Consider the following 27,242-nt stretch of genomic DNA (forward strand, 5'->3'; position numbering starts at 1 on the left):
CAATAAAACAAATGCAACAATTCTATAATGATTTAATCACCCTCATGTTGTTCCAAACTTGTACAAGTTTCATTCTTTCCTAGAGAAAGTGTTTGGAACAATATGAAACATGATTTTCATTTTCAGACAAACTATTCCTTAAAAAGACATGAGAGATTTTCAAAGTCTGGTTACCGGCCCTTAGATCTTCTTGTATTATTTTCTGTAGTTATGAGCAGGCCAACAGCAGCAAGAAGAAACCCCACACCAAAGAGTCTCGTAACAAGCTGTCCACTGAGGAACGACGAAAGCTCTTTGAACAGGAAATGGCTCAGCGTGAAGCACAGAAGCAGCAACAACAGCAACAACAACAACAACAACAACAACAGCAGCAGCAGCAGCAACAACAACAACAACAACAGCAGCAGCAGCAACAACAACAGCAACAGCAATTACAGACGCTTCCGTTTAACCCACTGGCCTACACCTCCAGTCCAAGCTTCATGGCCTACCCACCTGGATACCCTATCCAGACCTATGTGGATCCCACTAATCCCAATGCAGGAAAAGTGCTCCTGCCCACACCTCCTGTAGAGCCTCTTTGTGTCACCCCAGCTGCCGGTCCCTTCGAACAAACACCTACTCAGCCCGTCATATCAGATCTCGGTCTAGCTTCACCCTCTTCTTCCACCACCACCCAGGCCTGTCCTGCCTCCAGCTTGGCACATATCTCTGCCTCTCTGGAGCTTTCCTCTGGCACACAGACTCAGCAGTTCATCCAGCCTGCTGTGCCAGCACAGGACCCGAGTGTGGCCGTCCTGTCGGTGCCTGCACAAACAGCCAACACGCAGGTCCAGAGTCAGCAGGGCTACACCACGCTCTGGGACCCCAACACACAGCAGGCGGTCACGGTGCAGACGCAGCCCACCCAGCAGTATTCTACCACGGCACAGCCTCAGACGGCCATCTACTATCAGGGCCAGCCCTGCCAGACCATCTATAGCATTCCTGCAGGCTACCCGCAAACCAGCACTCCTGTCATACAGGTTGGATACCAGTACTTCCCTTTTAATCATTATTCTCACATAGTGGTCAACTCTTAAACGTTTTTCATTGCAGATATCTAGAGAGCAGAGAGGTATTTTTGTAAATACAAAATATGATGCAATGCTATTCCATAAAATGATAGCAAATGAGACATCTTACAAATTAAACATTTTACATGCAAAAAAAAAAAATAGGGATGAAAAAATATCTGTACAATATTGGTTACTGGCAGATATTACAGATTTTATTTTAATATATTGCTAGTTTCCCCTATTTTTTACATTTAGATTACCTTTAATAATATTATTCTCATTTAATAAGTGGTGATCTTTAGCAAATACCACAATAAAAATACTGTACATTATAATGTAATGCCTAAATTAATTTTGGAGATAATTTTGGAGAACATTCTGACGCTGCACAAATTTGTGCATTTACATCAAAGAAAAGGCCATTCTTGTTTGAGAGAACTGGTTTTGCACAACCCCATCTGTTTTCTAAATGCATGTCAATGATCTTACAGTAAACGATTCTACTTGATTTGAAAATAATCTTACAGTGAAATAACGCATTTCTCTTGCTTGAATTTTCTAATCATTTATGGCGCTTTTCCACTACACAGTACCAGCTCGGCTCGCCTCGACTCGGCTTTGTTTGGTGTTCCACTGTGTAAAAGTTGTACCTGTACCTGCTTCCAGGTACTTTTTTTCGTACCACCTCCGGCGAAGTTCTAAACGAGCTGAGGCGATACTGAAATGTGACGTGAAAACACGGCAGTCTGCTGATTGGTCAGAGAGAATTGTCACTATTCACTGCGTCATCATTGCACGAGCCAGACGGAGTATCCTGAATAAAAAACAGCAAAAACAAAAACATCCAAAAACAGCATGCACTCGATTTCCTCCATTGTCCTGTGTGTGTGGGTAGCGGGTGCCTCGCGTAGAAGATTAAGTCACGGCAGTTTCCTGCGGCGTCACATTGACGACCAAGTACAATTGTGGAGGTACTATCTGCAATGGAAAACGGAGCGAAAAGCGAGCCGAGACAAGGCGAGTCGAGGCGAGCTGAGCTGGTACTGGTAATGGAAAAGCGCCATTAGTCTACTTAAACTTCTTACAATTTTCTTGTTTTCGATAATCTGTTTTACCTGCATGTACCCCACAATATGGTAGAAAATATCTGTCTTCAGATCAGTTTCATTTGGAAACATGCTGGTTTTGAACCACGAACCGTTTATGTTAGTGGCTAGAGACAGGATATCCTTACGGGGAGGGTAAAAGATCTCAAAACAACTTTTGTTAGGCTAGACTGAAAAAACATTGTAACTGACTTTCAAGTCTGCATGAAACTGAATTTGCAACCATTTTTCTTCGCTATTGTGACGTGGATCTGAGTGAAACCACAAAAAAAAAAAAAAAAGATAGGCGGGACTTGATTTTGTCCTTTGGGAAATGATCACTCATGGGACCAATGCTGTGAGATATGAAAGTCATGGTGGTCACACAGGAGTATAACTGACATCTCATGCTATATCTAAACCCAATGACAGCTCAGGGCATAACTTCATGTACTCAGGTGTTTTTTTTTTGTTTTTTTTTGAAGAGTGAACACTTAACAAGTAGCATGTAATGGCATACTGTTGTTTGTGGTTGTGTACAGACATACACTGAGCCAGCTGCCAACTACTTGCATGGGCAGCAGGTGTACACGGGTCATCCACAGGGTGTGGTAGTGCAGCAGGGAGGCACCGTCACCACCATTGTCACCTCTCAGACAGTTCAACAGGTATGCAAGTCATGCCTGTCACCAGACGAGGGTGCTGTTACTCTTTCTCTCTCTTTCTCTCTTACTCCTTACTCCTTACTCCTAATTTAACTCATAAATGAATAATCGATTAGTCAAATAAAATAAAAGATTCCACATGCGTTCTATAACCAGCAACAAAATAAGATGACTTGAACAAGCTATTCCTGTTTATTAAAAAAAAAAAAAAGCATAAATAAAAATATAGAGATGAAATAAAAACTATTTTAAAGGAGTAGTTCACTTTAAAATGAAAATTCTGTCATCATATACTCACCCTCATGTTGTTTCAAACATGTATGAATCTTTCTTCTGCTGAACAGAAAGGACGATATTTAGAAGAATATCAGTAACCAGACAGTTTCTGGGTCCCATTGACTTCCATAGTAGGAAAAAAATATACTATGGAAGACAATGGGACCCAGAAACTGTCTGGTTACTGATATTCTTCTAAATATCGTCCTTTCTGTTCAGCAGAAGAAAGAAATTCATACAGGTTTGAAACAACATGAGGGTGAGTATATGATGACAGAATTTTCATTTTAAAGTGAACTATTCCTTTAAAGACTTGCTAATTAAAATCTGAAAGACAGGAACTTGGAGATTTGTGTCTTCAAGTTGTAATGCGGGTTTGATTCAGTGTGATGCGTGTAAATTTGATACAGAACTATAAGCTATATGTTTATTACTCTTAAATATTAATGAATGTGGTCACATAGTCTATAATATACTATCATGGTCCTGTTAGACAGCTTGTAATTAGTGTTTTATAGACTATAAACAGGGTTCCAGGAATCTCAACATTCTGACTAACCTCCCCTGAACTGTGATTCACTACAGGAAATGATCGTACCCAACAGCATCATTGACCTGCCGCCTCCTTCCCCTCCCAAACCTAAAACCATTATCCTGCCTCCCAGCTGGAAAGTGGCGCGAGACCCAGAGGGCAGAATTTATTACTACCACATCATCACCAGGTATGAATGGTCCTTATTAAACAAGCAGTCTGTACATCATTAAAACTTAGAGAATCAAACCTCCTTTTATTCAATTAAGCTTGACGACATCAGCATGGATTGATTTATTGAGTTTCGACATCACAGACAGACCATGTCTTCCATTGTCCTATTGTAATTGCTTCATGTGCTCTCTCTCTTTCAGGCAAACACAGTGGGATCCTCCCAGCTGGGATGGGACTACAGAGGAAGGCAGTCTAGAACACGAGGCTGAGATGGACCTTGGGACGCCCACATATGATGAAAATCCTTCAAAGGTATTTAACAATTCCTCATGCTGTAAAGGGAAAAATCTTGGGATTTTCATCAACCTTGAGTTAGAAATATGGTAAGTGTTCTTCTTTAATAACATCCAGATCATCTACTAAAACTAAACAGTAAAAACGGATAATTCAGAAATTGTTACAGTGTTGACATCACCACTACAAATACATTAACAGATGCCTGTCCATGATTACACATTAGATCAGCAACTTTGGACATTTGTTACTCATTTCACATGCATGGGACTTAATAATTGCATTAGTTGCAGACCATCTATAGCATCTATAGTTAAGATGTCTTAAAGATACAGTAGGCTACGTTTTTCATAAACAATTTTTGTTCTACTGGTTGAAACACTCTTCACATCCTGATAGCAATCAATAATAGAAGTGTTCTAAATATTAAAATATGTGTATATATATCGTCTGTGGAAGTCTCAGGACCAAAAAATGTGTGTCCAATCATTGCATTCGGTCCGATAGCAATAATAGGATGTCCTACCTGCCTGTCATAATATGTATTTGCATATAATACGCTAAAGAAAAAAGTATCTCTCTCTTTTTTTTTTTATGATCTCTTTTCCCGCCATCGACGGAAATTTCCGTTATTTGTGAGACAACACTTCCCCGCCATTGAGGGAATTTTCTGGCTTTCCGTGTTTTCAAAAGGGGTGCTATGACACATCTTCTAAAAGAGTACAGAATCTCCTGATCAAAACACAGACGAAGAAGCAGCAGAATATCAAGCGATATCATATAAAATGATATGCATATTTGATTGATTTAGTATCGACTTAGAACTTAAGTGCTTTTTTTAGTGTTCGCTTAAGTATGCATGTTGGGCCTGAGACTGTCCTAGCCTCTCTGGATAATTGAAGATGTTGTTCCAGTCATCAAGGATGGAATGGTTCGCAGATGCGGCTCATCCAAATAGAGAAAAGCTATTTGGATTTTTTTTTTTTAAGAAAACACTTAGAGCACTTAGATTTGCCCTCAGCATTTAAAAGGCTTTGGCTTCTAAGACATTATCTGATGCAAATAAACGATAGGTATGACCGGGCCAAACCAAATTAAAACAAAGTCAAAAACAAGTTACAGTAAACATTGTTTTAAAGACGTCAACTCAAAGGTCACAACCACTAAAGTTCACTAAAGTCTTCTCTTCCTCATTACCCACTCTGCATTTCTTTTCTTTCCACTTTCTTCTTCTCTCTCTCTCTCTCTCTCTCTCTCTCTCTCTCTCTCTCTCTCTCTCTCTCTCTCTCTCTCTCTCTCTCTCTCTCTCTCTCTCTCTCTCTCTCTCTCTCTCTCTCTCTCTCTCTCTCTCTCTCTCTCTCTCTCTCTCTCTCTCTCTCTCTCTCTCTCTCTCTCTCTCTCTCTCTCTCTCTCTCTCTCTCTCTCTCTCTCTCTCTCTCTCTCTCTCTCTCTCTCTCTCAGGCTTCTTTTGCTGGTGTTTTCTCTGGCTCTCTTTGATACTAATCAAACCCAGCTGTTGAAACTGCATTCATTTATGTGTGGTTTCTTGTTTGGGACTCAAGCTTTGCAGAATCTCTTTTGTCTTTTCAGCAATCGTCCTTTCATTTTAGACTTCAAAATATCGTAACTATTAAACTTTTAACAGATATCGTTACCAAGGGGTTTTGTCGTCTGTTGTCAGTATGTCAGCATTTTGTTTGATGTGCACTGATTTGCCCTTTGGATTGCTTTTTGGGACAATGAGTTGACACTCTTGGCATTGATTTTTCTCATTTATGTCATATCGGCTACCTAAGGGGACTCTGGGAGTTACAGTGTTTAATGTTGCATGTTGCAGAATTTAGTCTCCCAAGTATGTTTTGGAAAAGAATGTTAAAACAATTTCTAGATACACTTACATGAGTAATATGTCAAATTAACCGTCAGTGTTTTTTATATTCCAAACAAATTGGCAGAATTCACAATTTATTTTCATGCGTTGGCTTTTGTTTGACCCCTTTCCACAGTTTTCTACAAAGACCGCCGAGGCAGACACGTCTAGTGAGCTGGCCAAAAAAAGCAAAGAAGTCTTCCGCAAGGAGGTGAGCTTGAGATTCTCCTGTTTTTTTTTACCAAATTATTATAGCGGTAGCTCATGTGTGTCCGACTCTTCTAACCTTTCAATTTCTCCTGCTTATCTCTTCAGATGTCACAGTTTATTGTGCAATGCCTTAATCCGTACCGCAAGCCAGACTGCAAGCTGGGCCGTATCAGTAACACAGAAGACTTCAAACATCTTGCTAGAAAGGTAATGTGTGTGTCTTTATGCTTTTAAAAACAGACAAATAACATTCTTTTTGCAAAAAAGCATTTATGTCTGTCTTTTTAAATGCTCAGATAAGACCTGTTAAAGCACGTGCATCGCTACGCAAGCATAGACATCCATGGCTTGCACCTTTTTATTTTATGGCTTTTTAAAACTGTGAAACAATACAGAAGAAAAGAGTTGACTACGTCTGTGACATACATCCGTGTGAAATGGATTATCGAAAAGAAAAAAAAATGGCTCAATGCATCAGTTGTTGATTGGATGGAGGCAGATCTGAATACAAGCTTTTAGCTGATTGTAATAAAGGAATGGGGTAAAGCGGGACTAAATGATTGGAGAAGTCTGGCGTGTGTTACCAGAGATAAGTCACCGTAAGATGCAGACATTTTGATTAAAAATTACACCGTAAAAAGAAATATAATAAATTAAACATTTAATACATAAACAAATTAAACAGGAAACTTATCTAATACTCAAATTATTCACAGTGTCCTTTTTCAGAAAATATGTAGTTTACACACCCTTAAAGGGATACTCCACCCAAAAATTTCAATTGTTGTCCTCACGCCGTCCCAGATTTTTTTTAAACTCTTTCCTCAGATGAACAAAAAACAGATTTTTAAAAAAGTAATCCATCTCTGTGAGTCCATGTCATGCATCCCTCACAACTGATAAATTGAAACAATGTCTTTTGAAGCAAAACGATAGGGGTGTGTGAGAAAAATACTTATATTTTCAACTTTTTAAGCTATAAATCACTGCTTACAGCCAACTGTCATACATTTATTCCTGTGACTGAAACGTCAGCATGTTGTGAAGCATAATGTAAGCATGTTGTGAAACTCAGGCAAGAAGTAGAGGTCTTCTCTGGTCCAAACATCTGTACACATCACTTCACATCACAGAACACGGCATGCATAAATAAAAACAAAGAAAAGAAAATCTCGATCCAAGACAGACTCCATAACATCAGACCCGACTCAACGGCAATTTTTCAAATCCGACAGAACGTAAACGGCATTGACGTGTGCCTGCAGCACCACATGCACCAGTCAGGCCCAGACTGGCCATCGGGAGCTCTTAGAAATCCCCGTGACCTGGCGACTGATTTGGCCAACTGCTCCATTCATTTTCATTTATTTATTCACTTATTTATTATTACTTTATATTATAGCCTGCCCAGTGCAGACAAGTGATTTTTGAATTTCGGCCAGAATTTCAATTCTTTTAATTGTGACCAGTTGATGGCATGACAAAAATGAAATGGGAACCCTTATAAATCACAGATCCGCTAGTGTTGACTGCAACACTATTTACCTCCGCTCTGGCGAACCGCTTCTGCACGCAAAAGAAAAACCCTGCATGAAGATGCAGTGACCTGTGGCGTTTCCTGATGGATCTTGTAGCTATAAAGTGGTTTTCTGTGTGCAAGGTTGGGATTGTTTAATAGAATTCCACTCTGTAAAAGCACATTTATTTTAAATTACCCGGGACCCGAGGCCACTATTATCAGACTCGACCCGTGTCAGAGGCAGTGGTGAGGCTACACAAGGGTCAGAGTGACACTGGCCCACTCAGATTGATGGTTGGTCCACCTAATTGATTGAGCCAATTTTTTTATTGTGGGAAATAAGATAAATCATGTATACATGACAATAATAATTGCTCAAATACATGAATTTAGAAGATGGCACTCCCGAAACTTTGCTGGGTGTGTATGTGGCTGCTGGTCAAGCATGAAGATGTATTCGAATTCTGAACTGATTTTATATTGCCTTGAAAGTGGGCAAAGATCAGTCCCTTTCTAATCACTAAAAAGCTGTCACTCATCTTAGTTCATTTCGATGACGTGATCTCACGAAGTTCCGTTATAATCAATAAAGCTGTCTATGTCTTTCTATACTTCGTTATAACGAGAGGTTTTGGGAGTGAGCAGAACTCAGCACTGGACAAAAACTCCGGCTTTGAGCTGTGAGTTGATTCTAACTTTAAAGACCCCTTATTGGCCATTGCTATTAAAGGTGCTCTAAGCGATCCCGGGAGTCGTAACTTATTGTTGACATTCGAATTGTTGTCAAACAAAATGGAGGCTAGATAGACCCTCCCTCCTCCTCATCCCGTCTCCTCCCTCCTCCTCCTCCCCTCCCTTCCGACATAAAGGAAAGTCAAAGTAGTCACTATAAATACTGATACTTCAAGCAATGTGTAATGTCGCCAAGTTAGATAAACGGTTTTATATATTGCAGAACAGAATGCAGAAAAAGAGAAACATTATCTTAAAATCGTTTCGCCACCTGAGGTTATAACTATAGCTCCCATAGGAGGACGCAATAATAGCATGATAACGTTAGCTTCGCTTTTCCCAGTGAGCATAAACAACGGCGGCGTCGTAAACAAATCTAGTCAAAGTTGTTAATAGCCTATAAATAAACATTCAAATTCATAACAAACAGTGGATGAAAACAGTCATTCACACAAATTGTCGCCCTACTGTGAATTTGCTTGATCATTACAATAGAGATTGATCGCTGCTAGAAACATATGTTGTATTCACCAAAGTTAACGCTGACTGCATAGTTCTAGCTAATTACATCCTTGTGTTGGTTTGGTGAACATGAACGTCTGTTTAGAAAGAAAGATGGATTTACCTGTTCTGCAAAAACAGAGCAACTGAATGTCGGATCGGAAGCCCTTCTGCCGGCGGAGTTCTCGCCACCTTTCAAAGGTTTTTCCGATGTAAATTCGGTACTACGCGCGTTTCTAATCCTTGTCCCTCTTCTTTGCAATTTGTTCATCGGAACGTCGTCTCTTTGGTCGTGTGTCGGCCATAATTCAAACTTCCCTCTTCATGCTTCTCTGTTCTCTCTCCTCCACACACCCCCTTCATGTGTACACGCACTAACCCCGTAAACCCCACCCTCCAATACTTCTTGCCAGTGATTGGCTGGAGCACTGTTTGTTATGTTTCGGGGTGCGGGTGAGCCCAGTTTGTTTTTGTTGCCGTTTGTGGAGCCTGTGGTGTCTAGAGAGACCGCGTTTTTTTTACAGTGTGTTCAGGGGACAGGCAGCTAGCGGATAGTGAGGAGATGTTTGCTGTATGTGACAAAAAAAATTTGGCCTAAAAAACGCGTGGCATCGCTTAGAGCACCTTTAAGAAATCAACAGAAATGCCTGTGATTGGCTACATTGCTCAATGCTGCAAAAACTTCATAGCGTAAACACAGATATGCACTGAATCGCTTGCCAGATTGCCAATATGCTATGCTGTTATTACGTAGAAACTGATCCTAGACCAGCAGTTATGAGCAGCTTTTCCCTTTAAAAACAATCAGAAGCAGCAGCAGATTCCAGGGGAAGGATAAGCCTATGCCACTCTCTGCCCATGGTTATTTTTTTTTTTAGATATTTATGAGCGATCTGTCTACTATATGGACTCACAAGTAATTGATCATTTTTGTTCAAATCTCTGTTCATTTGAAAAAGTCAGTCATATAAATCTGGGATGGCATAAGGGGGAGCAAATGATGTGCTTACTGAAGTATTTTATTATGATGTCATTGGATTGCTGCATGTCATGTTAATAGATGTGATTTATTTTACATCTCTAAACCTGAGTGTGTGTGTGTGTCTGCTCACAGCTGACTCATGGGGTGATGAACAAGGAACTGAAGTCTTGCAAGAACCCTGAAGATCTTGAATGCAATGAGAACGTCAAACACAAGACCAAGGAGTACATCAAGAAGTACATGCAGAAGTTTGGCTCTGTGTACCGACCCAAGGAAGACACAGAGCTGGACTTACTAGCCTGAAGCAACCCCAGGAATCTCCTGGTAGCTCTTTCCAACCGAACACCCCTGGCCTGAACAGTTTTGGTGCGTCGGGACAGGGCGGCTCAAGCACGAGTCCTGTTGTTTTATTCCACTGACCCTCTAACCATGTCGTAAATGCTGCTCTGGGAGGGGGCATTGCCTGAGCCGTCCCACGCAGGGGACGTTTTAATGATGAGATGAACTGCTGCGGTGTGAAGCGTGGAGGACGCAATCCATGGGTGCTACACAGACTCTTTCCAAGATCTTTTTGTCTTCTCAAATTATCTCTAAGGCAAGTCTCATCAATTTGGAGAAAAGGATCATCCGAAACTATAGAGGGAAAAAAAAAGAATAAGTGGACCATTAAAATCCCCACAACATTACTGTAGTTGTTACCAAGGGCTTTTATTAGCTTACCTGCTCCGCCGAAGGTCCCGATTCCTCGCTGACATTAGTCGAGGAAAGAGGGTAGGAGAAAGACAGACGCTAAGGATTATGGTATGTCTCAGATCAACTATCCACAGAACTAGTCATTTTGGACTTACTGGCCATGGGTCGCCCAGCATTGTTTTTATGGATTTTAATCTATAGAAGTGTGCAGGTCTGTGATCTAACCCCATTTGCCCTGGTCTTATTTTTCTTCTCGACTGGGGGGAAGGTTATGTAGCAATGATATTTTATCAACGTCTTTCACTGTTTTTACATTAACTTTTTTTATTCATGTCACAAAGGCATATGTGAAGCCCTCCAGGCAGTTTGTAGCTTATTTTTGTGGCCGTCACATATAGATTGATCAGGTTTACCATCCCATAAGCTCTGGCCATTAATTAACTCACCCCACCTTATTAACCTGCATTAAATCTGTTTCAAGACATGTATTATATTGCTTTATATGTGAATATATTGAGATTTAGTTTTTGAGACCATTAGCAGAGACAAGGTCCACAATGTCTTGTGTAAATATGTGTAATATACCAGACTGGGAAAACGGGATTAGAAGGATGCAACTAGATCTGAGTCCTCCGCCCCGCCGGTGCAGCTCCGTTGTTCCTAAATCAAGCAGAATTCCGCACTATCCCACTGCTCCGTTTATTGGGTTGAATTTTAAAGGTTGGGGTGTCATTATGGTTTGTTTTTCCTTTGCTTTCTCTGTAGAAAGTTTTTTTTTTTATGTGCAAATAGGAGTCTCACCCCACTCCACTGTAAGTACTGTGCAAGCACATTGTCATACTGAGTGTAAAAACATTTTAAAATAAAATAAACTGTTTTCTAAAAAAAAAAAATGTATTATCATTTATTATTTCTTATCACCTAATGCCTATGTGTTGAAGAAATAGTGTCTGTTCATCAGCGTCCAGCAATAACATGCTGCTGTGTTTGAACCTGGGTGACGAAAATGGCTCCCACTACTTCCAAAAATCTGTTCTGGAACTACTTGCAATAATTTATTTACCATTATTTTATTAATATTTATTTAGAATTATAAAATTAAATTTGAAAAAAAAAAAAAAAAAAGTTTATGATTTTATTATTTCTTAAAGTAAGGGGGGGGGAAATAATGCAAATTAGGTTAAAATTGTTAACACAAAATCAACACAAAAATGTTACGGGGCACAAAATGAAGCTTCTGCCATGACCGTCCCAGTTCCCTGACCTGATGAGTGGAGTGAACTGAAGAGAAGCACCAACATGGATCTGGGAATCTGAAGGATCTGGAGAGATTTTGTATGGAGGAATGCTCTCTGATCTCTTGTCAGGTGTTCTCCAAACTCATCAGCCATTAAAGGAGAAAACTCAGAGCTGTTATCTTGGCAAAAAGAGATTCCATTCCCCCTTGACCATCTTGACCAAAAATGAATGCACCTCTTGATGGAAATAAATGTTATTACTATCAAGATGTGCATACATTTTAGGTCAAGATCTTGTATTGACAATGCAAGAGTCAAGCACGATGTAAAGTCTCCTCCAGCACATCCCAAAGACTCTAAATGAGTTTAAGGTCTGGACTCAGAGGTGCCAGTTCATGTGTGAAAATGATTCTTCATGCTCCCTCCTAACTATTCTTTCAATTTGAGCCTGGTGGATCTTAACATTGTCATCCTGGAATATGGCCATGATGTGTCTTCCTACATGGTTGTTTAAGAAATGAAAACCTACACACTCAATCAAGGTCTGAAAAAATGGCATCTTTTTTTTTTTTTTTTGTCTGACCCCTCATTATTTTCTGAAAATAAATGCTCTAAATGACTTCTTTTTTTTCTTTCTTGAAATTTGTGAGAAATGTTGTCAGTAGTTTATAGAATAAACCAAAAATCTTAATTTTACTAAAACACATACATATCTATCTATAAATTACAGGAACGTCTGTCTGTCTGTCTGTGTGTGTCTGTTAACCGCATATCTCTCGAACCGTTAGTCCGGTGGATTTCAAACTCGACAGGTGTCTTGCTATGGGCACGAGTAAGTGCAGTGCCAAGTTTGACGTTGTTTGGATGAGAAATGCAAAAGATATTGTTAAATATATCATTTTTAGAAGGTTGTGGTTTAAAAATAAACATTCTGACATTAGAGGGTTGTATCGGTCAAAGAAGCCCCAAGAAGGTTGTGGTTCAAAAATAAACATTCTGACATAAACACTCTGTCAGCTACACTGTTTACTTCTGATTATAGTTTGGTTCCAGAACGTGATAAATCCATTTTGATTAATTTGAGTAAAAATGTGTTTTCTTTACCAAGAAACCAACAATTACTAAAAACACACACAAAAACGTATCGGTTACCTAACGTAACCTCTGTTCTCTCTACAAGAGGGAACGAGTATTGCGTAAGTAGCTTACACAGCGGGTAAAGTCATCTTTTCTCGAGATATGAGAGATGGTCCTCAATGCAGTACAAAAGATCCGGGGGGAGGAGTCGGATCCAGATCCAACTCCTCCCACCTTACATACCTAAACCTACCCAACTCCACCCCCTGATCCCTAGACCCACCCCTAAACCTACCAATCTCCACCCCTTATATGAGATCCGACTCCTCCCCCCGGATCTTTTGTACTGCATTGAGGTGCTACTGAGATATGAAGCCAAAAAATTATCCTTAATTTGATCATTTTGTCAACGCAGTGCAGCAGCAAGCAGACCTAGAGCGGGCATACTAGCGTGCTCATTGGCTGCCCTGCGGCAACTGCAGCAGCCTATCGCTGAGCCCTTGGCGTGACATCACGCCCAATGAGCGCGCTGGACGTGCTCACGCGTCACGGCCCATCAGAAGGGGCGTGGCTTAGCGTATAAAAGAAGGCTCAGAGGCTGCTTTCTCTGGTTTTTGTCGCTTGAAGCTCGTGAGCTCGTGGCACGAGCACAGCGGGTTACGCAATACTCGTTCCCTCTTCTAGAGAGAACAGAGGTTACGTTAGGTAACCGATACGTTCTCTTACGAGAGGTTCTCTCGTATTGCGTAAGTAGCTTACGCTGCGGGAACTCCCTTGTCAACGCCGTGCGCGCCCAGCATCCACTGAATGAGTCCCAGGGAAAGCCCGGGGAACACGATGAGTGGGAGCCGGGCGGCCAATAGAATGGCTAGTGCAATACATAAGCACACATTAGGGCGCTCAGAGCGGCGCGGCCGGTCTGACTGACAACCCCTGTAAGTGAAGCTCAACCAGAAGAGCTAAATCACACAGCAGTAGCCTGCACACGGAAGTGGGCCGGCTACGCGAGACTTAGACTGATAAAAGTTTGGCCTGCAGGGCGGGAACTTCTAGATTGTAAAATCTGACAAATGTAGAGGGGGAGGCCCAGCCCGCCGCTGTACAAATGTCGTGAATGGAAATTCCGCTAGACCAAGCCCACGATGAGGCCATGCCTCTGGTGGAGTGGGCTCTAATGCCCAATGGGCACTGCAGGTTTTTAGACGCATAAGCAGCTGCAATAGCGTCCACTATCCATCTGGACAGGCTGTTTCGAGGCGGCGAGACCCTTGGTGCGCTCACCAAACGAAACGAAAAGCTGCTCCGAGCGCCTGACAGCGGCGGAGCGCGCAATATAATTCCTCAGCGCCCTGACAGGGCAAAGGATTTTACCGTCAATCTCGCTGCCGGATGCCGGCAGGGCCGAGAGAGAAATGACCTGCGCTCTGAACGGTGTGCCCAAAGTTTTGGGGACATAACCGTGCCTCGGTTTGAGAATGACTTTAGAGTCATTAGGTCCGAACTCGAGGCATGCAGCGTTAACTGATAACGCATAAAGGTCACCTACACGTTTAACTGAAGACAGAGCTAATCAGAAAAACGGTCTTGAGCGTGAGGTATTTCATATCCACCGTTTCCATGGGTTCAAAGGGATGCGCTTTCATGGCCTCTAAGACCAGGGAAAGATCCAAAATAGGAACCGAAGGGGGTCGCGGGGGGTTCAATCTCCTAGCTCCCCTAAGGAAGCGGATGATGAACTCGTTCCTCCCTAATGCGCGGCCCAGTGCCGAGTAGGCGAAAGCTGAGATGGCCGCAACATATACTTTGAGCGTGGAGGGGGACCTGCCCATGTCCAGCAGCTCTTGGAGGAAACAAAGCACCTGCAATACCCCACATGTTAGTGGATCCAGCCCTTTGGCGGTGCACCATTTACTAAACACAAACCATTTAGACGTGTAGAGCCGTCTCGTAGAGGGAGCTCTAGACTGTGTGACCGTGTTCATAACCCCTATCGGCAAGTCAACGGGTATCCGTTGATAATCCATGCATGCAGAGACCAGCGCTCTGGATGAGGATGCAAGATCGAGCCGCGGGCTTGAGAGAGAAGGTCTCTTCTCACCGTTAACGGCCAGGGGGTTGTGTCTCCCAGCCGTATTAGTTCCGGGAACCACGTTTGATTCTCCCAATACGGGGCTATGAGGAGCACCGAGTGGCGCGCTTCCCTGATTCTCCCGATGACCTGCGGCAGCAGGGAGACCGGGGGAAAAGCGTAGAGCGGGCCGCTGGGCCAGGTCTGGGTCAGCGCGTCCTCGCTCTTTGAAAAGAACCTTGGGCAGTGCGCGTTGTCTTTTGACGCAAAGAGGTCGACTTTCGCTCTGCCGAAACGGCGCCACAGTGACCGGACTGTTTGGGGATGCAAAGACCACTCACCCGGGGGAACATTGTCCCTGGACAGTCTGTCTGGACCTTCGTTCAGGCGACCCGGCACATGCACGGCTCTTAGCGAGCGCAGTGAGTACTGAGCCCACACAAGTAGGCGTTCCGCCAGGGTGCAGAGCGTTTTGGATCTGACACCGCCTTGGCGGTTCACATAGGCCACCACTGACGTGTTGTCCGTGCGGACTAGTACATGGTGGCCCTCTAGGTATGGGAGGAAGTGCTTGAGCGCTTTCTCGACCGCCAGCATGTCTAGACAGTTTATATGAAGGCGACACTCCTGGTCTGACCAGAGGCCATAGACCGGTCTGCCCTCGAAGAGCGCTCCCCAACCTCGGTTGGACGCGTCTGTCGAGATAACTTTCCGGTGTGAGACAACTCCCATCGCCACTCCTGTGCGATACCATTCGGCTGCCAGCCAGGGCTGCAGGGCTGAGACACAGCCCTGATTCACCCTGACTCGTGAGCTGCCGGCCGTCCAGGCTCGGTGAGGCACTCGCGCTTTCAGCCAGTGTTGAAGCGGGCGCATGCGCAGTAAGCACTGCTGCAGCTGAGGCCATATGCCCCAGGATTCGCTGGAATGTTCTCAGCGGAGTCTGGCTGCTCATCTGGAAAGACGCGGCGAAATGTCGAATGCGGCGCGCGCGCTGCTCCGACAATCTGGCCGTCATAGCCACCGAGTCCAGTTCTATTCCGAAAAAGGAAATTGACTGGCGGGGCAGTAATGAGCTCTTGGTCCAGTTGACCGAGAGACCCAAGTTTTCCAGATGGCTGAGAAGCGCTGTCCTGTGAGACAAAAGCTCTGTCTCTGACTGCGCTAGAATTAGCCAGTCGTCCAGATAGTTCAGTATCCGCATCCCCTGTGTTCTCAGGGGAGCGAGAGCCGCGTCCATGCACTTCGTGAATGTACGGGGTGCCAAAGATAGACCGAACGGCAGGACGGTGTACTGATATGCCCGACCGTCGAAGGCGAATCTCAAGAATGGCCTGTGACGGGGGATTATCTGGATCTGAAAATATGCATCCTTCAGATCGAGAGAGATAAACCAGTCTCCCGGGCGAATCTGCGCGAGGATTTCTCTGGTTGTAATCATTTTGAACGGCCGTCTCATGAGGGCTTTGTTCAAATGCCTCAGATCTAAAATAGGTCTTAGCGCTCCGTCCTTCTTGGGTACGAGGAAATAACGGCTGTAAAAGCCCGACTCACTCAGAGAAGGATGCACCTGTTCTATAGCCCCCTTGTGCAGCAGCTTTGCTATTTCTGCCTGAAGCAGATGAGCCACTTCTGTGTTCACTCTCGTCTCGGTTCGTGCTAGAAAGCGCGGTGGACGACGAGCGAATTGAAGTGAATAGCCGTGCATTATAGTATTCAGCACCCATTCTGACACACCCTGGATAGCCTGCCATGCTTTCGCACACCTCGCTAGGGGTCGAATGGTCTCTGGGTTCAGATCGCCGCACTGCGCGGGATGGGGAACCTGTATCAGAGAGGATGGGGCGGCGCGCGCGCCGCCGGTGCTCGAATACGGGGGCTCGCAGACAGTGGTGACTGGCTGTACAGCACACAACGGCTCGGTCGCTGTGGACGAGGCACATTTTGCAGCTGGAACGTTTTGTAAACGTGTTTGATAGTAAGTGCGCGCGCTCGTGAGCGGGCACAGGGCTTACATACGCAACACGGCCAGTGCTGGGGAGCATAAGAGGATCTGCGTCCCGGGATAACTGTGTGACAGAGCGGGCAATGGGTAGGTGTGGGCACAGAATCGTGGGCACATTCTCTACACTTAGCACTCGAGCGGCGCGTGCCCGCTTTATGAGAGTGCGCTCTGTGAGCGTTACCGGGGAGATTGTGTTTGTGTGTAGTGGTGAACACAGGGGTGTGGGCACATTTTCTACACTCATGACACCTTCGGCGTGAGCCGGAAAACCCGAAACCAAACTCTTTATGAGATATCTCTGGGCCGCCGTAAAAACGGCGTTTGTGTGCAGGCGAGCGAGTTGTTTTACTGGCTCGTTGGCTGCGATGTAAGCCACTGCAGTAGCCTTTTTTAAGGGGACTGACAGGGCTAGGCGCTTTGATGGCGGTCCGGCCGCAGCGGGACTCAGCCATCTTTTCCTCCTTGCGGCTGCTAGGAGGACTTCGCGGGCTCAGGTTTCAGCGCTATCTTGGGCCAGGGTCCCCGGGGGGAGGCGGTCTGCGACGGCTGACTGAGCTCTGTCTAGGGCGGCCGCCCTGGCGTCGCTGCGAAGACGGAGGCTGAGCGTCCAGCGCGCTCATTGGGCGTGATGTCACGCCAAGGGCTCAGCGATAGGCTGCTGCAGTTGCTGCAGGGCAGCCAATGAGCACGCTTGTATGCCCGCTCTAGGTTTGCTTGCTGCTGCACTGCGTTGACAAAATTATAAAATTAAGGATAATTTTTTGGCTTCATATCTCGAGAAAATATGACTTTACCCGCAGCGTAAGCTACTTACGCAATACGAGAGAACCTCTCGTAAGAGAACTAATTTTGCACAGGCACTTTGCACTGCTCCCTGAATCGACACGCTTATTCATTTGTGGATGTTAACTGAATCTGTAAGTCAGCTCTGCTGTTTACTTCTGAATATTATATTTCATGCTGGTGCGCTTAACGTTATCGCTGCTGTGTAATAGTAGCCTATGCTATTCACCAACTAAACATATCCTATTCAATGCGTTCACAGTCTCTTTCACGGGCACCAAACCAACAATTACTAAAAACACACACAAAAAACTGATTTTGCATGGGCATTTTGCACTAGTAAATAGCAAATCCAGAAAATCCAGTGCTAATTTTGCAGCATTGGTCTCTTATTTTATTTTTCCAGAGCTGTATATTACAGCACATGGAAATAAAGAGTTGCCTTTATATTTTAGGAAGTCGTGTCTAACAAGGGGATTATCATATTTGGTGGTCCTTGGCATCAAAAAGTTGGTTCTTTTAACCAAAAAGGAATGTAATTTCAGAGACAAGGCAATTTAATAGCATTTAATGAAAGATTATGACAAATTATAAAAGATTTTGTGAGATTTTATTTTTCTTTTAAAAAATGCATGCACCCTGATGTACAATATATGACCAAAAAAGTAGTAAATTAAAGTAAATACTATATTTTTGGTTTCATGTTGACTTTATACACATTTAAACTCCTTGTTTTCAAAGACATAGACTGCCACCACAGCACAGATCTGGCTCTATTAAATCAGAGAATCAAAGTGGTGCACTGCTTTCATTATAGGCTCTTCCAGGGCTCAGAGACTCTGTCTACACAGTGCCTTAACCATCTGTGCAGAGCTGGTTTTCCCCTCCCCTCAGCCCAGCCCTTCTCTGTGCAGAGCAGAGCTCCAGGGCCAGGGCATTCCGGGGCTGCTCCAGACCGCAGTTAAGCAGCTCCGTCTGGAGTACGTGACGGCATGCAGAGCCGCCCAAGTCCCTGCTCTCACTTAACAGATCATCACAGAAATCATTAACACGTTTCATTCGGAGAGAGTCTTTCAAGTTAAAGTTAAAAAAGATAAAGTTTGTTTTCCTGAATAACACTTTCGGTTTAAGGGCACAGACATGTAAAAGTAACTCTAACATGCCCCAGAGTTTGTTACCGCCAAACTCATAGGGTTGAAAAAAATGTTTTTTTAATAAAAAGGAATAATTTCTTTAAAAAAAAATTCCCATCAACCTTGTCTGTAGGCAAATTAACTTCTGTGGGGGCTTCCTCCATGCAGTTGTTACCTTAAATGGAGAGTTCACCCAAAAATGAACATTCTGTCATCATTTACTCACCCTGAAGTTGTTCCAAACCTGTATGAATTTCTTTCTTCTGCGGAACACAAAAGAAGATATTTTGAAGAATGTTTGTAATTAAACAGTTGCTGGGCCCCATTGACTCCCAATCCATAGTTTTTTTTTTTTTTTACCCCATATGGAAATAAACTGTGCCCCATCAACTGTTTGGTTCTCATTAGTTACAAATGATTTGCTGTTATCATCCGATCATGGTTGTATCTCTATTAGGGTTACTGGATCTTAGTGCTGCATTTGATACTATCAACCACAATATTATTTTGAATAGACCCGAAAATACTGTTGGCATTAGTAGAATTGCATTGGAATGATTCAAATCATACTTATCTGACCGTTATCAGTTTGTTGCAGTAAACGAAGAGGTGTCATATCGATCACAAGTTCAGTAAGGCGTACCACAAGGCTCAGTACTAGGACCGTTGCTTTTCACTCTGTACATGCTACCCTTTTAACTAAAAGGGCCAGAATACCCTAGCAACCACCTAGCAACACAATAGCAACCACCCAGAACACCCTAGCAACCGCCTAGCAACGTCCTAGCAACCACCCAGAATACCCTAGCAACCACCTAGCAACACCATAGCAACCACCCAGAACACCCTAGCAACGCCCTAGCAACCACCAAGAATACCCTAGCAACTGCCTAGCAACCACCCAGAACACCTTAGCAACTGCCTAGCAACACCATAGCAACCACCCAGAACACCCTAGCAACCACCTGGCAACAGCATCTTGCTAAAAACATGCTAGCAACATGCTAATCATGCTAGCATCATGCTAGCAACATGTTAATCATGTTAGCATCTAGCTAAAAACATGCTAACAAAATGCTAATCATGCTATCATCTTGTTAAAAGCATGCTAGCAACATGCTAATCATGCTAGCATCATGCTAATCATGCTAGCAACATGCTAATCATTTATTTTTAGGAGATATCATTAAGAAGCATGTCATTAGTTTTCACTGTTATGCTGATACTCAGCTCTATATTTATTTGCGCCCCGATGAAACTTACCAATTCACAAAATTAACCGAATGTATAGCTGTTATAAAAAATTGGACAACTAGTAATTTCCCTTCTACTTAATTCTAAAAAAAAAAAAAAAACACTGTCCAACACTTGATGGATGTTCTGTCAAGTCTGCGTCGTCAGTTAGGAACCTTGGTGTGCTCTTTTTGATACCAATCTTTAATTTAAAGCCATGTTTCTAGCATCCGTAAAACCACATTCTTCCATCTTAAAAACTACGACATATGCTCTCAATGGCAAATGCTGAACAGTTCACGTTCATGACCTAAAGGCTATATTATTGTAATGCTCTACTGGCTGGTTGCCCTGTATGCTTAATAAAAAAAAAATTCCAGCTGCTCCAAAACGCAGCAGCTCTTACTGGTTCTTACTAGTTCTAGCCCGGTTCTGTCAACACTGCATTAACTCCCTATTAAATATTGTATACATTATTAAATCTTGCTAATTACTTACAAAGCACTAAATGGTTTTGATCTCAAAATTCTGGCCAGTTAATAATACTTAGAATATCAAAATCAACTGCTGACGGTAGATCCTTTTCCCATATAGCACCTAAACTCTGGAACAGTCTTCCTAGCATTGTTCGGGAAGCAGATACACTCTGTCAGTTTAAATCTAGACTAAAAACACATCTATTTAACCTGGAATACACATTTTCAATTTTTAATTCAAATCATGTAAAATGATTGTTAGGCTACATAAACTAGATCAGCTGGAACCGGGAACACTTCCCATAACACCTGATGTACTTGTTACATCATAAGTAGAGAGGCATCTACGCTAATATTAGTCCCTCTGTTTATCCCGAGGTTTACCGTAGTCAGCCGGGTCTGGGCCATTTCCAGATCTGATGAAGGACCTGTGTCTAGACACGAGCACAACGCAGCCCTGAAGTGTCAGCAGAGTGTCAGCTACACTATCCCCTGTGAAGGCCTCCTCCCCTTCCCTTTAACTCTGTACAGATGAAAACATTATCAAAATGATTCCCGTTCACGGATCTAATACGACTAAAAACGCTAAAGTCGTTACTTTATATGGGATGATTATAGTCTCAAAAAGATTAACACGTGTAAGCACACTTATTAATGAACTTGATACATGTTGCAGAAATGTTTTATCCATGCCTTTCAATTTGCGTGTGCAAAATTCTAAATTGAATGAATGTGAAGCAATTTGTACAAATAGAGACATTTTTGTGAATACAAATGTTTTCCTTTGTATTAGTGTATCATAGTTTGCGCATGCAACACAGAAGATGTGCATGTGTGGATCAGGTGACACGCGTGCATTCATTGACGTCTCCTCTGAGTCGATCTCATTTGATTCATTTGAATTTTGAGACTTTCTTTTCGCGGTTTTTAAGCATTTCACAACCCACACACAAACAACTACAAATGAATAGGCCTGGTGCTAATTATTAATGTGTGCACAACTACCCATCTATTTGACAAATTCACAAATGTGCGTCACTACATTTAAACTAATACAATACAACTTGTGTGTGCAAAATCCAAAATCACATGAATGTGCAGCATTTTGTACAAATAGAGACATAGTTGTTAATACAAAACCTCGATCTTGTATTAATGTAGGCCAGAATTTGTGCATGCAACAAGTAAGATGTGCATTTGTGGATCAGGTGACACGCGTGCATTCATTGACTCGTTTCTGAGTCGATCCTATTTGATTCATTTGGATTTTGAGACTTTCATTTCGCAGGTTTCGCTTGCACGATCCACACACAGCTGTCTGAGAAAACCTGCTACCACTAGATGGCAGTATTCTGCTAAAACAGACAACGGCAGCATAATAAAGCGTTCTTCCCCATTTAAGACGCTTAATGAGAGTGATATTGAAGCACCACATTTAGTACACAATATTGGCCTACCTTATTAATAAAGCATACTTTATAGAGGCAAACAGATTACATCAGATTATGAACAACACACATAGAAAACCACTATAAAACGCTTAACGTGCAATCGCGCGTTGAATGTTCAATAAGGTGTATAAGGCTACTGAGTTTAAATATCACCGTCTTACTGCATTGACGTTAAGCTTTTTCTTTATAATATGCTCTATGGGAGGAAAACTATAGAGCCTACAGACAAGAGCCTATATGAACGCGACGCGCGGCGTTTCATGTTAGTGGGCCATTCCACCGAATGGGTGACTTTTGCTTGTTGTAACTCTTAAAAATTAAACTTAATTTTTTGATTTTTTTCAACACTGAATCTAATACTCAAATATTTACCTATTCAAAATGTGTATTGGTAAATCTCAGGCTACTTTATTTAATTTTTTACAAGGTTTCTAAGTAGAAGATGGATGCATGTTTTCACAGTCCTGTTACCGAAACTCATGTGACATTTAAAAAGCATGTTTAAAAGCATGTCAATTATTCCTTTGTTTTCCCCACAAGAAAGTGTTTATTTTAAAGATATTGTTGGTTATATGTTCAAATAACTGATATTTGTGACAAAAAAATCACTATATTAAGGCAAAGTGTATTTTAATAAAAAACACAAAGCCATTTTTTCATTTTAAAGAAGGCCGAAGCCTCAAGTTTATAATTTTTTTTTATAATTTAATTTATTAAACAATTGTATAAATGATGGACCAAACAAAACTGATAAAAAAAGTGGTTTAACTTTATTTTTTTAGAAAATAAATAAATAATAGTAACAGGAATGAACACTTGGTAACAGGAATGAACTATAACAGGAATGAGGAACAGGTAACAGGAATGAGTGTCCATATGTGTGTGCACGAGAGAGAGTGTACATGACTGTGTGTGCATTAGATTTCTATGTTGAAGTGATGTACTATATGCTAGTAGTACTTCACAGCAAATGAGGTGGAAAGAGAAATAATATTTACAGTATTAAATCATCAAAACAGAGGACTCTACTCACTCCTGTTACGTTAACTCACTCCTGTTATTTTTTCATATAAGTAACAGGACTGAAAGTAACAGGATTGAGTTTATAAGCAAAAAGTTCTCAAATACATGACATACGGCCACATAGCATACATGCTAATAGCATGAGGACACTGAGCAAATTCTAGTAACTTAACAAAAGTTAATATCTTTAAAATAAACAAATACATTCTAAGAAATTATTTAGGTAACAGGATAGTATGTTGAGATTGACCTTCTCAGTCATAGTTACAATTTCATCAAATATACAGAAATTAAAATAAGAGGACTAACTTATGATCTTCCCATTGCCTTTAGAAGATCAAGATGATGCAACTTCCTGTTGAAAATGTGTCTTATGGAATATTCCAAGTTTTTCAGAGGGGGGGATGAGTTAGGGTAACAGGACTGAGTGAAAACCCGGGGACATGACTAAAATGTGTATTTTATCTAAAATATTAGATAAAATATTTTTTTCTCATAAAAATAAACAAACATTTTAAATACATTGGATATTAAGTCATACAACAATCCCCAAAACTTAAGATTTCTGAAGGATTTTAATCATTATATTTCATGGCAAAGTTTAGAGACAGAGAGTGGGGACATGCAGAAAATGCTATTTTTTTGTGTTCTATGTAGTTTTTATTAATGTTTTTAATTATAAATTTTATAATTTGTAGTTAGCTTAATATGCAGGACATTTTGCTTAATAATAAAATGTATTTTAGAGTTAATTTTCATGCAATTTTTTACATATGATGTTCTGGGGACATAAATGTCACCCATTCGGTGGAATGGCTCTAATGGCATTTCCCTTCCTGTTAAAAAAAAATGTTTCGCAGTTGCGTTCATATTATGCTTATTATTTATCTGACTACACATAATATTCATAGTATGCAAGCTTTGGAATTTGAAAATGTCTGTTTTTAAATGTTATAGACGATTTTCACAGTACATTTGTTTTCCCTTGACCCTTAAGCCATTGTTATAGGCTAGTCTTACTATAGCACGATTAGTTTTAACAATATGCAACCATTGTATATCGACATGAAATATTAATTGAAAATCAACTGGCCCTACGTGTGTAGCTGCATATTTGTACATGAGAATGCTTTGACGCGCTAACCACGGCTTGTGATGCACAAGGGAACGTCGGCCAATTCCACTGCGTTAAAACGTATAATTTGTTTTCATTCAAATTACTTTTAATATTTAAAAACAGACATTTTCAAATTCCAAAGCTTGTAGAAGGTTCCTGTAAGACGGATTTACAAGTAAAATTTGGACAAGTCTTCCCTTCATTTTTAAATTGCTATTTTTAAATCTAAATTGAAAACTTATTTTATTCCCTGGCATTTTAATGATCTCCCGATGCTGTTTCTGCCTGTTCTGTTTGGTTGTTTCTATGCTTTATTCTGTTTGTTTTTACTTTGTTCAGCACTTTGGATAGCCCTGCTATGTTTAAATGTGCTTTATAAATAAAATGTAGCTTAATTACTTTCTTACTTTACTTCATGTACTGTATGTAGCCTGTATTCTGCAGAAAAATACTGTAATTCACTAAAAGGGTTTTTTCATGTTCAAAATGGCTGTAGTATGTTCCTAGTGACTAGACTGGCTTACTACAGGTGAAATTGTCCAAATACCGCCCTTGCCTATTTACAGTAAACAATATTTTTTTTAACAAAAATTACTGTAATTAACCAAACAGGTTTTTGGTGACTTACTAAAGGTGAATAATGCAACATTTCACCTGACTATCACTAACGTAATACAACCTTTGGAACATGAATAGAAAAACAATTTACAGTAGGCTAATTTAAAAAATCGTACTGTTCAATCGGGATATTGGCTGGACATACACTAGGCTAAGTCAGTCTGCCCACTAGGCATTTACCACAACCTTGGAAGTATTCATTTGAATGAATGACTGGACGTTTATATTTTTTGACTGTGAGTGGAATTTGCAGATGGTCCCTTTTGAAAATGCGGCGAATATCAAACCTAAAACGTACTTCACTGCGCTCTCGGACGGTTTCTCTCCCATACACATGCAAAGTTAAACGCAACTGCAGAATTTCATGTTAAGCTTCTTTTAACAGGCTCAGGAAGGGAAATGCCATTAACATGAAACGCCGCGCGTCGCGTTCATATAGGCTCTTGTCTGTAGGCTCTATAGTTTTCCTCCCATAGAGCATATTATAAAGAAAAAGCTTAACGTCAATGCAGTAAGACGGTGATATTTAAACTCAGTAGCCTTATACACCTTATTGAACATTCAACGCGCGATTGCACGTTAAGCGTTTTATAGTGGTTTTCTATGTGTGTTGTTCATAATCTGATGTAATCTGTTTGCCTCTATAAAGTATGCTTTATTAATAAGGTAGGCCAATATTGTGTACTAAATGTGGTGCTTCAATATCACTCTCATTAAGCGTCTTAAATGGGGAAGAACGCTTTATTATGCTGCCGTTGTCTGTTTTAGCAGAATACTGCCATCTAGTGGTAGCAGATTTTCTCAGACAGCTGTGTGTGGATCGTGCAAGCGAAACCTGCGAAATGAAAGTCTCAAAATCCAAATGAATCAAATAGGATCGACTCAGAAACGAGTCAATGAATGCACGCGTGTCACCTGATCCACAAATGCACATCTTACTTGTTGCATGCACAAATTCTGGCCTACATTAATACAAGATCGAGGTTTTGTATTAACAACTATGTCTCTATTTGTACAAAATGCTGCACATTCATGTGATTTTGGATTTTGCACACACAAGTTGTATTGTATTAGTTTAAATGTAGTGACGCACATTTGTGAATTTGTCAAATAGATGGGTAGTTGTGCACACATTAATAATTAGCACCAGGCCTATTCATTTGTAGTTGTTTGTGTGTGGGTTGTGAAATGCTTAAAAACCGCGAAAAGAAAGTCTCAAAATTCAAATGAATCAAATGAGATCGACTCAGAGGAGACGTCAATGAATGCACGCGTGTCACCTGATCCACACATGCACATCTTCTGTGTTGCATGCGCAAACTATGATACACTAATACAAAGGAAAACATTTGTATTCACAAAAATGTCTCTATTTGTACAAATTGCTTCACATTCATTCAATTTTGAATTTTACACACGCAAGTTGAAAGGCATGGATAAAACATTTCTGCAACATGTATCAAGTTCATTAATAAGTGTGCTTACACGTGTTAATCTTTTTGAGACTATAATCATCCCATAACTTTACGCTAACGTAAAATTGTACGTAAAAAGTCCTTTGCCGTTTTCACAGATTCACGTTTTTGAAGTTTACACAGAGATGATAACGGTATTGTTTTCAAAAACTTGCAATGTGAAACCTACTTCAAAGTTTGCATTCTCAGGCCACCAAAACTCTGTTGTCGTGTAGATGAACAGCCAGATCACATTACAAGTTTTGTTTTCAGATGAAAACGGTGTCTAATGACTAATCATTTTTACAATGGGAATTAACCAATCATTGGACAATGACTTTCTTCTAGAGCTGCTGTTCAGCCAACAATCTCTGTTCTAATAATTTTCTATTATCACTGTGAAGCTGCTTTGAAACAATCTGTATGATTGTTCGGTCGGTGACTTGACTTCCCACTGTTTAAATCATTCTTACAATCCTGACTGTTGTTATAAATCACAGGAAGATGTACAGGCAAGAACGCGTATTATGTAAACAAAGCACTCTATTGTGAACGCTTGTCATTACATCAGAAATTCTGAGTGCCAAGAAACTGCTGTTTTTGGTTGGGTGTCGAGTTGGCATTAACACAACAAACTTTTTTGGCTCTCAAAAAGATTTAAATTACATGCAGCTCTCTCTTTTGCCAATTTGAGCAATTAGCTAGAAAAAAAAACAGCTTCACCTTCTGCTATGGTTTTAAAGTGAAATACTATTATTCTGAGCATGTCGCTTAAATGTACAGGAAGGGCAAAGAGATGTGTGTATTATTATGAATAAATCGACAAGAGAATCATCAGACCCGGCGGCTCCAGATTTGACTATTAGGGTTAATGGTGCAGAAAAAGTTATTTTCTATAATTCCAGGTTCAAATCTTGTTTTCACAGTAACATTGCACCATTATACATCATTAGTGTCATAAAATACTACTACTTT

At 41.3% G+C, this 27,242-nt stretch overlaps 1 protein-coding gene across 2 annotated transcripts in view; it reads left to right on the top strand.

Moving 5' to 3' along the window:
• Window positions 1-11,472, top strand: part of setd2 (SET domain containing 2, histone lysine methyltransferase) — a 41,755-nt gene extending 30,283 nt beyond the window's left edge. For both annotated transcript variants that reach the window (XM_081388131.1, XM_081388132.1), the window contains 7 exons: window positions 209-1,025; window positions 2,686-2,811; window positions 3,670-3,806; window positions 3,991-4,102; window positions 6,091-6,165; window positions 6,270-6,371; window positions 10,031-11,472. In XM_081388131.1, the coding sequence (XP_081244257.1) occupies window positions 209-1,025; window positions 2,686-2,811; window positions 3,670-3,806; window positions 3,991-4,102; window positions 6,091-6,165; window positions 6,270-6,371; window positions 10,031-10,201 (1,540 nt within the window). In that variant the 3' untranslated portion in view covers window positions 10,202-11,472. The remainder of the gene's footprint in view (window positions 1-208; window positions 1,026-2,685; window positions 2,812-3,669; window positions 3,807-3,990; window positions 4,103-6,090; window positions 6,166-6,269; window positions 6,372-10,030) is intronic.
• Window positions 11,473-27,242: the final 15,770 nt, after the last annotated feature.

The sequence above is a fragment of the Scardinius erythrophthalmus genome (assembly GCF_964197995.2).
Source record: "Scardinius erythrophthalmus genome assembly, chromosome: 16".
Taxonomy (NCBI): domain Eukaryota; kingdom Metazoa; phylum Chordata; class Actinopteri; order Cypriniformes; family Leuciscidae; genus Scardinius; species Scardinius erythrophthalmus.